The sequence below is a fragment of the Phascolarctos cinereus genome, unplaced genomic scaffold, assembly GCF_003287225.1.
Source record: "Phascolarctos cinereus isolate Bilbo 61053 unplaced genomic scaffold, phaCin_HiC Scaffold_1;HRSCAF=81, whole genome shotgun sequence".
NCBI classification, from domain to species: domain Eukaryota; kingdom Metazoa; phylum Chordata; class Mammalia; order Diprotodontia; family Phascolarctidae; genus Phascolarctos; species Phascolarctos cinereus.
This window is the reverse complement of record NW_027555514.1, coordinates 227,265,820-227,280,216: the sequence shown is the minus strand read 5'-3', so window position 1 is coordinate 227,280,216 and position 14,397 is coordinate 227,265,820. Positions and strand designations below refer to the sequence as shown.

Here is a 14,397-nt window from a genome sequence, read left to right as displayed (position 1 = left end):
TTCCAAATGCTCTCCTCCCTGCAGTTCTTCTCTTACCCACTGAGAAGGTAAGCAACATGATACTCATTATATGTATGAAATCATACAAAATATATTTCCATATTAAGACTATGTCTTATTAATCTTTATATCTCCCCCAAAGTCTAGTACAGTAAATCATACAAGAGATGATCAATAAATGCCTTTTTTAAAAAAATGCTTTTTTTGAATGAAATTTTCTGATTCAATGAGATAACTATACTTTGATGAAGGCCATGGGACACTTTATACATATATACTGTTGATGGAATTACTTTTTTAAAAATTCAAAAGATTTTATTAGTAATTTGTCAATCAGAAATACTTGCCAAACCTTATTTCCCCCTAAATGGCATTCCTTCCTACGTAAAGCTGTAGGACCATAACCAAAAATCCTGAGAACACAAACAAGATATAGGGACTAATATCAATTTTTTCTTAAGTAGACTTAAAGTATTTTAGGTATCTCAGATAATTATGGACAAAATAATTGGTTCTCAAGAAGTGATTTTAAGGATGACTTTATGTTTAAATTATGTATCATGACTGTAAAAAACCACAGAATAATTTGCATTACTGTTTAGAAGGCATCTAAAATTGTTACCTTTTGGAGAACATCTAGAGCTGTAAGTACTGCTTCCTGTAAACTTGTCAAAACTGCTTCAGTGTATGATGGAAGGATGAAAGGAGAGGCATCTGAACTGATAGGAACAGAGACAGCACTGTGTAAGATGATACCCAACTTCTGAAGATCATCCATGCTGAAGCCAGTTTTTATATGTTGGTAGAGAGCTGGGAATATCTGAATTAAAGCTGTAAGAAAAGGCTGGCTGGGAATAAAAGTTAGTTTATCACAAGTAAGAGGTGGCTTAGTACTTTCTGATCCAATTCTATACCAGGTATTCCATGCAGCCCACCAGAGATTCAAATCTTCAATCTCATCCGTAACTATAGATGGCTCAGATGCAGGGTATCGTGCAAGTCTTTCTCCAATGGAATCTGTTCTCATAAATGGCCTACTTAGACCAGGAGCAGACATTGGTCCTATAAGGACAGGCACAGGTACATTAACTGCTGGTGGTGTCTCAGGTTTATCAGAATCTCTCATAGGGGAAACAATCTGCAAAATTTCCTGGAAACTTTTCAAAGCAGCCAAAGAAACTTCATTATTTTTGCTGAGTGCAGCTGATTGTATATGATCAAGAAGTACATCCCAAGCTTTAGGAAAATCTCCTACGAAAAAAGGAGAAAAAAAATTAGTTAAAAGGCAATTAACACATACAACATATTAATAAAAGAGAGACTATTAATTTCTTGTCAAAATTACTTTCAGAAACAAAAGTAGATGGGGCAGCTAGGTGGCACAGTGGATAGAGCTCTGGCCTTGGAGTCAGGAGGACCTGAGTTCAAATCCAGTCTCAGACACATGACACTTACTAGCTGTGTGACCCTGAGCAAGTCACTTAACCCCTGACTGCCTCACCAAAAAGCCAAAAAAAAAGTCAATAACCATTGACTAGAGAATGTTGAAACAAGTTGTAAAAATACTGAGAAGCATGGAAAGACTTAAATGAGCTGATGCAAAATGAAGTAAGCAGAACCAAAAAAACAGCGTACACAATGACTACAAGAATATTAATGGAAAGAAAAGCAACAAAATAATTTGAATGTAAAGCTGCAAACTTGTAAATGATCAACTTGGTCCTAAAAAGATATGACACCTTTCTCCACTTTGCAGAGAGAAGCCCATGAACATCATACTGATTTTTAATACGTTGGTTAGTTTTGCAGAATTACTTAAAAGTTTTTTTTTTCTTTTTTAAAATGTTAGTGACAGAGATAGCTCTCTGAGAAGGGAAAGAGAGAGATATAGTAAGAAAAAAAATTTTAATGTAAGGAAACAGTTATTAGAAAATTATACTTAAGTTTTAGTTAAAATTACATTGTATTTTTCATTACCAGTTTTCAACTTTTAATCATTTGCTACCAATAAGGAACAAAATGCAAAGAAGCAATAAAAGTATACCAATCTATTTTATCAATACAAGATTTTGTCATTAATGTAGGTATTCCATCAAATGGATGACAACCCAACAACTTCATAATCATTTTTCAAGAGTTTCTGTGTCCAGAAAGGTCATCACCATGTGACCCACCTAAACATTGCTAGGTTGGTGCTTAAATAGGAGCCATACATACAGTCCATCATTACTAAAGGAGTATTTGAAGCTTTTCTCATTTGAAAAGGCCTACCAGAGATTGTGCTGTGCTGCTTAGCTTTCAACAACCCAAGTCATCTTGATCAAAAGTGAACCTTACTGAAGGATCAGTAGCTTGGCCACAGCATTTCAGGAGCAAAAGTCTGCCAGGTGCTGCAACCCAGAAGCATGAGTACTACAAAGCTCTGAATTTCCAGTACAGGGGAAAATAGGCTCTAAATTTCTGCTGTCAAGAAAAATAGGTGCTGAACTGCTGAGAGAATTAAGGACAGAGGGAGTGGGACAGGTCACCAGGAACATGTGGGAACATGATACATATGTGCAGCACTCAACCAAGCCCAAAGTAAAGAGCAGAGCATCCAGCTGAAGCCAGTGCTGATGATCCAAAAGTCAGCTGGGGCAGAGATCTAGGCTGGTAAACCATGCATTGCCCAGTGTGGCAAGAAGCTGAGATGCTCTGAGATCCAGGAAACCACAATCAGAGTGAAGGGAGTAAGGAAGAAAGCGGGAGATGGGGGATAAGACCAAAAATACCAAAGACATTGGTAGAATGTCTCTGGATAGAAGAAGAAGAGGAAGAAGAAATCTCAAAGACCTTGATACAGATAAATCAACAGGAAAAATAGTAACAACAGAAGGAGCTATGGCCTCTAGATCTAGTAAACAAGTTTAGACACTTATGCATAAATTCTGCAAAATAAAGTAAAATGATTCACTTGATGAGACAGAGGACTCTGTGGAATATGAGGAGAATGTGGAACCTCACACTGTTCCTAAGTGGTTTAAAAGAGAACCAAAATTACAGGAACAGATTTTATGTCCTGTATTACAAAAATGAGATGGACAGAAAAACTTGAATCTGCAATGGCAAGCCTCACCAAAGAAACAAAAGAGAAAACAACAGACTGGGAATGCAAATAGCCAGAGGTGAAGGACAAACTAGAAGAAGAAAAGCAAAAAAGAACATTAAAGGAAAATATACTAACTAAGTAAGCAAAGTATATAAATCCCACAGATAAGACGCACAGAGACAGCCTGAGGATTATAGGTCTCCCAGAAGAACACAACAGGACTAAAAGCCTTAATACCATCATGAAGGAAATCATTGAAGAGAACTGCCCAGAACTTCTAAACACAGAAAATGAAATTCCAATCTGAAGAATTCACAGATTACCTCCAGGAAAAAAAAAAACAAAACAAAACACCTCACCATCAGATTGTGAGCTCCTTGGATTGTTTTCTGCCTTTCTTTGTATCCCCAGCACTTTGTACAGTGTCTGGCACATAGCTAGCATTTAAATACCAGCTGACTACTTCAAATGATTGTTGTGAGGACCAAATGAAATAATATTTTCCACCCATTTTGCAAACCTTAAAGTGCTATATAAATGCTAGCTATTAGTATGGGTTATGTAAGCACTTTCTTATGACTCTAATGCTTTCACACTTGTGTGCAAAACCTGAACCGAGCCCACAGTAATAGTATTTGTTTCCTACTGCAGGTACACAAGGAGTTTTTCTCTATACATGTGGGGAAGCTTGAGTAGCAGCTCCTGAAAAGAAATGTTTTCTACTGCTGAATTTGGGGGGGTTTTTTTTGCTTTATTTGCCTTGTGAACTCAGCATTTGCTCAATGACCAGATATGAGTAAGGGTACTATTACTACACAATACAGCAAAGCTAATTGGCTTAGAGTCCTTTGTTGTTAAAACAAAACCAGAAAATCCTATCTCTCATGGCATACAGCTCTTCTCTTAAAATAGTAAGGAATAAAAACTCATTTAAAGGTTCACATTCCTCAATGGATAAAAAGAAATTAAAGTTATCTTCCTCCTTATTCTGTTACAATCAATCAAAAAAATTATTTACTAAATGTGGTCTTCATGCTACACATGGGTAGGCACTGGTCTCTGACTTTAAAGAGCTTATATTCTACTAGGGCAGAAAGGAGTTGTTAATCTGGGCTGTATATTAGCTTGTTTTAAAAAACATATTTTGGTAACTATATTTCAATATAATTGGTTTCCTTTTTAATCCTAAGTATTTTCTTTTTCATTTAAAAGCATTTATTCTGAGAAGGGTTCCACAGATTTCACCAGACTGCCAAACTGTTTCATGACACAAAAAAGGTTAAGAACCACTATACAAGGAAGATAATGTGATTATAGATAAATATAGTATACATAACAATACATAGTGATGGGAGAGAATACAGTAACAACTGAAGGAGTAAGGAAAGAGCTCTTAAAGGAGGGGATATTTGAGCTAAGCTTTCATCAATCTAGGGACTCCAAAAAGCAGAAATTAGAAGAGCATAACGAGCACGATAGGCTCTATGGATGGAAAGAGCCTGAAAACAGCATGTTGTGGATGGGGAACATAACAATCTGGAGCGCAGAATGCATGAGGGGGAACCATGTGTAATCATCCTGGAAAGAGAAGCTGACATGACAGAAAGGATCTAGTCTTGGTGATTCTACCTCCACAATACATTCCATCATGTTTCCAAGAGCACTGCCACTATCCTAGTTCAGGGCCTTATCAACTAACGCCTGGATTACTGAAATAGTCTCCTAAATAGACTCCCAAGCTCCAATCTCCAATTCTTTTTCCACACAAGTACCAAACTGATATTCTTAAGGTAAAAGTCTAACCATGTCACTTTCTGGGAGAGAAACTCCTGCAGCTTCATTTTGTCTCCACAGGGTAAATGCAAACTACTACTTGGCTTCTGGAGCTCTTTACAATTTGGCTCCAATCTTTTTTTTTTTTTGTGACACATGTACAGAATAGTCTTCTTAGGTTTTAATTATTCCATTTATTTATCGCAATGTAGTTCTACAGATTAATACTTAGCTGAGGTTTATCTTATTTTAAAAGGTTGCTCATACTAACTTTGGGTCTACTTAAAAGAGAAAGGATTCAAAAATTTTGCTACAAATATCTCAAGAGCCAATCACCACCTCCCCATATAAGTAGCCTTAACAGAATTGCAAACAGGTGAAATCTTTCCTATTTCAAGTGCAAGTTAAATATGAAACAGGAAAAATGTGTCTGTAGGTTCCAGAGAAAGCATCTTTGTTTATACAAAAAGGGGGCTCTAGAATCCTGAGGAATCAACACATCCATGTGTTTCAGCTAGAGGTTATGAGCCCATAGGAGTTATTTCTTCCTTTCTATCAATGGAAGGTCCATTATTGGTCACTTGTAGGCAGCTGGGACCACTGCAATTGGTGACTGCTTCTGAGATGAGATCTTGATACCACTTTATCTCTGGAGAATTCTTGATTCAAAGAAATCCGATTTTCAGATGAGTTTCTGTCCCTACCTCCATTTTCAGGATCCACACTGCTGGCATTTAGTCCAGGTTAGGAAGCAGAAGATCCATAAGTAAACCAGCTACTGAATTTCTACATAAGAATGGGGTGTGCTACGTGGAATGGAATGGGTTGAAGTAGTCTATCTTCTTTTGTCACCTCTCCATTTTTCAATTTTAATTTACAGTCTGTCACCGCCACTGCCACACAATGGTATGTGGTTCCTTCTGTGGTAAGGCCTTTGTGAAGAGTAGATCTGGCATCTTTTAGCCCTGTTGCTTAAAAACTGATCTCTTGTCTGCTTTGTAATTACAGAATTCATGACAGCTTTAGCCTTCACTATTGAGTCTCTGCTCATATGGTCACTGGAAGCTGAGAGGGTTATGGTAAGAAAGTACAAACTAGCTTCTCCTTATTCAACTTTAGAAAGGTGCAGGCACTTTTAATTTGGGATAAGCATTATTTTCCACAGACTGGACTACACATCAGAAGGAGTAGGCAATGGTATGGAATCCTTCAGGACATCATCATTATTAAATGCATGAGGTTGCATTATGATAGTGGCATTTTAATATTTTGCACAGAAATCCCTAGCAGGCATGTCTGGCTCTCTGGATGACATGAAAAACTGCGATCCAGGTGTTTCTCTAGAGAAGATATCCAGAACTATGCTTTCCATGGTAAAAGTCTAGGGAAGTTATACATACACAACACAAAAAAAAATAAGCATTTTGCAGTTGATATTCGACTAGGAAAGAATCTTAAAGAGATCCCATAAAAAGGATGCACTAACTAATGAGGCTCTGCTAACCCCCAAGGCAAGGCGGGGTAGAGCGTATGGGGAGAGGGAACTGTTCACAGGCTCAGGATCCAGCACAGACATGAGAACTGACACTCACCGGATGCCAAGGCAATAAAAATGCTCCAATTTGCTTTTTCAGGCTTACTGCACATTACTCTATGTTCCAGTCACTGGGGCTTTCTTGCTGTTCCTCACATATGACATTTTGTCCCCCATCTCTATTCCTTTCCGTGAGGCTATCCATCCCTGAATAAAATGCCCTCCCTCCTCACCTCAACCTTGTAGAATCCCAGCTTCCTTCAAAACTCAGTCCAAGTACCACCTCCCTAAGCTGGTACAAATTTGTACAAAAACTGATATCTAAAAAACATATATAAAATTGTACCTATTTGTACAAAAACATTTACAGCAGCTCTTTTTTGTGGTGGCTAAGAACTGGAAATTGAAGGGATGTCCATCAACTGGGGAAGAGCTGAACAAGCTGTGGTTTATAATTGTGACGGAATATTATTATGCTACAAGAAAGGATAAGCAGGATGATTTCAGAAAAACCTGGACTTAGATGAACTGATGCAAAGTGAAGTGAGCAGAACCAGGAGAACACTGTACACAGCAACAGCAATATTATATGATGTAGAACTGTGAATGACTTAGCTATTCTCAGCAATACAAGGATCCAAGACAATCCCAAAGGACTCATGATGAAACATGCTACCTGCCTCCAAAGAGCTGACGTCTGAATACAGAACTGAAGCGTACTATTTTTCTCCTTCTATTTTTTAAAATTTGAATCTTCTTGTATAAACTGAATAATATGGAAATGTTTTACATAATTACACATATATAAGCTATATCAAATTGCTTACTATCTTAGGGAAGGGGAGGGAAGAAAGAATTTGGCACTCAAAACTTTAAAAGAAAAGTTAAAAACTGTTTTAACATGTAATGGGGGGAAAAACGAAATATCATTAAAAAAAAAATAAATACCACCTCCTACAAGAAACCTATCATGGCCTCCAGTTGCTAGTGTTTTCCCCATGAAATTGCATATATTTTGCATTTAATTTTTATATGCACATTATTTCCCCCCAAATAACATAAGCTCCTTATTGCATTTAATTTTCTATATACACATTATCCCCGCTCCCCCCAAAATAACACAAACTCCTTAAGTGAAGGGACTGTTTCTTCACTGTCTTGGTAACTCCAGTGCTTTGAATTCGTTAAGTGCCAAATAAATGCTTGCCAAATGAATGAGCCAAACATCCACAATGTCATATAAGGCATTAATTAACTAAATAATATAATGACTTTCCCTTCTATTATGAACTGTCATAAAGGTTTTCTGCACTTATTATATTATTATACATAACATTTTCGAAACATAAATGCTATGATTAAGTATTCTTAAAATAATGTTCCATGTGATTCTAACTTTAAAAGTTAAGCAAAAAGTTACATGATTTGGTTTAATGGGCTTGTTGTTACATGCAATCAACAGTTCTCAAATTTTAGAATAACACACCTAGGGGGCAGCTAGGTGGCACAGTGGATAGAGCACCAGCCCTGAAGTCAGGAGGACCTGAGTTCAAATCCAGTCTCAGACCAAACACCTGACACTTGACACTTACTAACTGTGTGACCCTGGGCAAGTCACTTAACCCCAACTACCTTTAAAAAAAAATAATAATATACCTAAAGGTTGCAACAAGTATCTTCTTGTATTGAAGATTCTTGCAACTCCAGCCAATGTTAATACCCATGTCTCAGCCCACTGTTTCTCTGCTGTGTCTCTTGAATGATGAATGAGTATGTTGCCACCGCCTGACTCAATTTTCTCTTTGTCAGCTGTGGTAGAAGCTTCTCGAACTCGGTCCAGTAGATGAAAGAGAACCTAGATTGTATACAAATGACATGTTATATATTAATTATAAATGATGGCAAAGTGGGGCAGCTAGGTGGCACAGTGGATAGAGCACCGGTTCTGGAATCAGGAAGACATATCCAGCCTCAGACACTTGACACTAGCTGTGCGACTCTGGGCTAGTCACTTAATCCCACTGCCCAGCCAAAAAAAAAAAAATAATAATAACAAATGATGGCAAAGTTAACTGAGAAAGTGCCACAGAAAAGGTATTATTCTATCTATGGCCAAAAGTACTTCAGATCATAAATGTAATAGCTTACTTTGTGACCTTTCCTCAAAATGACCCTTGAGAGGTAGTCTACTTCCATATTTCTGGTCTTCAACATACTTGTACTTTGGAAAAAAATAACCTCGAGATAATTTCTCATTCCAGGTAAGAGGAATTAGATATAATGCCACAACATGGATTTCACCAAAGAGACCTTCTCTCTTGGAACTAACGGACAGAGAAATCCCTAGCCTAGAAACCAAAACTTGCCTTCAGATTAATTTTTTCTAACTTACGGGACAAGTACTAAACAGTAGCTCTTAAAACACCATATGACTTTAAAAATCTTTAACTTATATATTCTAAAAATCTATTAGATAAAATAGTTATGTCATAAAAACAAACTATTTTAGTCTGTGTGAATATTTATCAATATGAAAATGTAATATGCTCCACTTGCCAGATCAGGAAGTTAATAAACTGAAAAGGAATTAGGGAGAATTACAAGAACCACTCCCTTCCCGCTAGATGCTGCCTTGGGAATTTTCATTATCCCCTCTCTCTCCTTCCCTTCCACAGAATATTACTTAAACAGTTGGACCTTCAAATCCTACTTTCTCATCTTGCTCCAACCAGGTCCAGTGAGAGAGGGGGAACTTGGATAAGAAGGTATTCCCTTGTGCTTCTTCTTCTCTCAATACCACTCCTTTATCAACAGCATTTATGCTCCAGCCCAACAACTTCAGCTTGACTATTTACTCTTGACTCTACTAGGAGACAGGGGGTTGAGACAGAAAATAGTTATTCCTGAAGTCCAAAGTTGACATTTTGAACATATCTTTCTATGGAAACATTGTTAGGGTGGTGATTAAGTTTTTTTGGAATGACAATTCTAAGATATTAGCTGTTAAGTGTATTTCTGTGTGTTATCCAGATACATTACACACTGTTTATACGGGAAAATGTGTTCTTAAGCTAAAATATTTTAGAAAATAACATGTTAATTTGAGGATATATGTGTGTGTGTGTGTGTTTTCATCTGTTGTATTAACTGGGTTCGGTCCAACAACTCAAATATTAAAACAAAATGAAAAACAGAGTGGTATAGTAGACAGGACTGAAATTGGAAGCACAGAACAAGAGTTCAAATCCTGGGTTTGCTCCTTATGCAACTTTGGATGCATACTGGGCTCAAATGAGGGGACTGGACTAGATGATTTCTTACAGCTCAAGATCTATGAACTTATGAATAGTCCTTGCCCTTAAGGAACTTATATTCTCATGGGGGGGGGGGTGTGGAATACTATTATGTTTTTTCCTTTTTAATTTTTAAATGGATGAGTATTTTATATTTCTTTTCCTGAAAAAGTAAAAATTAAGGTTGCTTCTTTTAACTTACATCACTCAATTTTTTTTTTGTCATGGCTCTTAATTTAAAAAAATTCACTACCACTATATCATTAATAATTACTTTTGTTTTGTCATCTGCCCTGTTATTTTCCAGTTTGTGGATTAGGAGAAAAAGGAACAAATAATCCAAAATGAGGAAAGACCAAAATATGAAATCAGAAAAACATTATGGTTTGATGTTTTAATATATTCTCTATGTATGAGATAAAAATATTTTCAAATTATTAGGGTGCTATTTTTTTTTCATTTTGAAAGGGGAATGAGGAAATTCCACTATCTTAACATAACTTAAATTAGTATCACAAAAAGTCCTCTCCCACAGGAACTCCAGACCCTTAGCTCCTTTAGAATACCTTCCATATAACAGTGTGCCATGTTGAGTGCTGCAATAAGGTTCCATGTGCCCCAATAGTAGAAAAGAGAGTCTGCCCTGCACTTTTCCTGACAGCAGGCCGTGGATCCACACAGAGTTCACCAAGTTTGGCATAAAGACACAACCACAAACAGTCAAATGGAGGCGCGGGGTGGAAGGGACGGTTTAACACTACTCCTTTCTCTTCTGCTTGCTTCTGCTGTGCTGCCTCTTCTCTGTTCAATTCTTTTTCAATAGTTTCACCTCTTTGGAAAAAATAATCTGAAATGTTCCACTATGAAATAAAATGGAAAAAAATAACATTAGTTTATAAATATAACTCAGGTCTTTAGCATATAGTTAGGCTGTTTTGAAATAAAACTATTTCAGAAATGTTTATCTCAAATAGGTTATGGGAGACGACAGTGAAGCCAAACCCTAGAACATGTTAATTATATACCGATGAAACATGCAAGCTCTGAGAAAACTCTTTTAATATTCAGGCATAACTGATTTCCAATTCAATAGATTTTTGCAGTTAAACTTATGTTAACACTATGATTTCTGACACATGATTTCACATATGGAAGACCAATTACTTAAAGATTTATATTGGACCAGAACTGCAAAAAGTCAGTAAAGTGGGCCAAAAACCAAGTAGGAACAAAAGATTCTGCTAGACCGAATTTGGGAAATTATAGTGTATTTTCAAACATACCACGCTAAGTGAAGATACAAAAGTCAATCTCCTTAATACCAGTATTCTACTGGTGATGTCATAAGGTTATGAAACAAGGAATACCACTATCTTGAAAAACTTAGAAGTATTTAAATACACAAAAAAAGCAATGGAAATGTGAAATTAAGTCGGATACAGCTTTTTAATAATGTTGATTATACAAGAAATGGAATAAAAGCCATTCATTAAGGCTATGTATATAACAAGTAAAAGACATAAACCAATCATGTAGTAAAAATAAGGAAAAATAGACAAAACAACTGCGGGAGAGAGGGCTGTAATGGCAAGAATCATGCATTTAGAGTGAAAGGACCTTGGTTTAAATGTTGGTTCTGCTGTCTGTGTGACCTGAGGCCAATCACTTAACTTCTGTAGATCTCAGTTTCTTCATCTATAAATAAGAAATTAGGCTAATCTTCTGATCCTATGCAGTCTTTATGAATGATTCATAATAATGAGTAACTTCTCAATTATGATATTAACATAGTAAAGAAAGCAGCAAGAGACTTACCAGTAAACCTATTGATGTTAAGCTAATATTAAGCTCTTGATTATGAAGTCCAAAGCTACCTGCAACATCTACAACTATCTGTAGGCAGGTGCAAGGCATTGTTGGTAGAAAATCTGTCACAACCAACTGAAGACACTGGAATGCAGTTCTTATTAAAGACTCTCTGGGAATATGAGAAGTTAAGAAATATGGATCTGTAGGTACAAGTTGGCACATTTCACAACTATAACATTATTAATCACAACTAATTTCATATCTACAACATTTTAAAGAAATATGGCATCATGAAAACATCTCTATTTTACAATAAAACAAATTATAATGAAATCTTTCTTACCCCATAAATTTATCTTCAAAACATATTTCCTAAACAACATTCAAGATGTTACAAATAAGTGTAATAATGTTTCAATATTTTTTGCAGACTTCAGATAACAGATAATTTAATTTGCTTTTGTTTAAAAAAAAAGAAGCAACTTTAAGAAAACGTTAGGATCCTATAGTAGTGCTTTTAATTATTGAGAAAGACAACATGCTACTACCATATTGTTTTCAGTAGTTTCCATCAGTTCTCTAAACAGCTTACAATTTTACAAGAAAAGTATACTACAGATTAATAAGAGATAAGGCCCTAATTTTCTTAAGGTAATCTCACACCACATTTGTTAAAATCTCCATTGCAACATGAAACCCTACTTTCCAGGTGAAGGAAGTTACAAAATTCCCAAATACAGAAAATAGGTGGCATTTCTGAGAGGAGGGAATGAAGAACAGAAGTTGCAGAGGTGGAAAAAGAAAACCTTCCACTTTGTTAGTGACAACAAAGGACAGATGAAATTATTAACTTGCAAAATGTTTTAGTAAATTCTTTTTTGTAATTTCTTAATGTTTTTTGTGTATAGACTGCTGACTCGCCTTATATACAGGACAGTTAGGGGGTCCTATCTCTAAACTCTGTGATAATCTAAACTACCATAGCTGGCTGAGTTCATCACAAAGTAAGATTATAATAGATTGTTTCATGATTATCAGACTGTTTCATAATTGCCAACATAGAGCTTTTACTTAACAATGTCCAATGAATAACAAGACAGAATCAAGAGCACAAGTAGAGGCGTTATTGTTGGCCAGGTGAGGAGTCTGGTCACTGTTCCTGATGACAGCAAGGAGAAGTTCACGAATGAATGATACTGTGATGATCTGCAATTAGGGAAGAGAGGGGCCTCACTATGGATGGTATCAATTGCGTTCAGTGCGAGCATGAAGTGAGGCTTTCTATTTTAGAGGCAGTTGGAGATGTAGTTGTCTGGTGTGGGGGGGGCGCAACAGTGAGAGCTAGTTGAGATTTAATAATAGATCTGTAGTGGACTTGGTCAGCATGATTATATGACTTTCTCTATGCTACAATGAATAGAAAGAAAGCACAAAAGAAGTCAAATAAAATTTAGAAAGGTATGAACATCAAATACACAATGGGAAAAGGCATTTAAGGTAAAAAAAAATACTGTAAAACTGGATACTTAATTCTCAAAGATGAAGATTTTAAAGTGAAGAGAGCAAGGCCATGGAGAGTGGAGTGACGGCCCAGTAAAGTAGGGCACTGTGGTAAGGAAAGGGAACCCTGAAAGATTACATTCAGATAGTAAGTGGGGATGTACTAGTCCTAGCTCTGACCCACTCAAAAGAACTGATCATTCAATCTTCAGTATAAGAACTTCCACCTCAGAAATAAACAGACAGTACAAATCAGGGTATGATTTGCTTTTTGTTGATTGCCTGGACTTAAGAAAGTGATGAAGAAAATATAATATAGATTAAATTTAAAGGTATGACTTTGTTTTTCCTTTATGAGAGTCAGCTGTTTGTTATTTACTAGCACACTATTGTATATAGTAGAGTTATAGGTAGTATATGTGGAACATTTGTATGAGATCATAAAATCAAGAGTATGACCATCCCTACAGGTGGTTGAGCTGGACTGAAAGTCATTGTTGTTGAACATTACTCAAATGGAGAAAATGTTTTTCAGACCAATCTTGTAAACATTTCAAACACCACCAAAATTGACGTGAAAAAGAGATCAAGGGGCTATAAGAAAGAAAGATGGAAAGGTCCAATGCTCAGTCGATCCCTCTTTCACCAAAGAGTTTTACTTCTCATTTACTAATTTGTGGAAAGGTTCATTTCTTTTTATTTGAGAATTTGCTACTGGGTACCTGGGCCCTCTAATCAGCTTCATATATAGGTTCTAGAGAATGGGAATATAATTAAATTCATTAAGCACCTACCATATGCAAGTCACCTTGGAGGCACAGGGAACACAAAGAAAAAAAAGAAAAGTAGTTCCTGTCTTTAAGGATTTTACGTTCTACTCAGAATTTTTGCTGGTGATTTTGCAAAATGTTCATTTAGACAAATTCCATTATAACATAATTTGGATGTCCTGTGGAACATATGTTTATCAAACTGTATTGGGGTAAAATCAATTTACAAATAAGAATTGCTAAGTAAAAAAGTAACATGAAGATAAGCAAGGGTGAAAGAAATAAAGACCCATTTTCCCCCCTTAAACAAAGGGAAAGTAAGGAAGTCCATATAGTGACAGGAGAGAATAGGACTTGGGAAATGCCTGATTTAAGCAAAGTTCCAGGCTCTCCCTTTCCTTAACCACATAAAAATGATCAACATACGCTATGAAAATAAATCCTGGCCCTGACAACAAAAATCTACCTGAATCAAGTACAAAATAAATTTGAAAAGTGGAGTACCACTATGTTTTACTAATGAAAGACACCTTTGCTAAATATAAATAGCAAAGTGTTATTTTTTTAAATTAGACTTTATTATGCTTCTTACAATTAAAAATGCTCCATTGATAGTGAGATTAAATGAGA

The 14,397-nt window shown here is 36.1% G+C and overlaps 1 protein-coding gene across 4 annotated transcripts in view; it reads right to left on the bottom strand.

Annotated features, from left to right (window-relative positions):
- The window catches only part of MON2 (MON2 regulator of endosome-to-Golgi trafficking), a 151,364-nt gene that overhangs the window by 66,806 nt on the left and 70,161 nt on the right, over positions 1–14,397 (bottom strand). For all 4 annotated transcript variants that reach the window (XM_078146113.1, XM_020990175.2, XM_020990177.2 and 1 more), the window contains 4 exons: positions 11,504–11,666; positions 10,255–10,548; positions 8,052–8,250; positions 623–1,251 (listed from right to left, as the gene is read on the bottom strand). In XM_078146113.1, the coding sequence (XP_078002239.1) occupies positions 623–1,251; positions 8,052–8,250; positions 10,255–10,548; positions 11,504–11,666 (1,285 nt within the window). The remainder of the gene's footprint in view (positions 1–622; positions 1,252–8,051; positions 8,251–10,254; positions 10,549–11,503; positions 11,667–14,397) is intronic.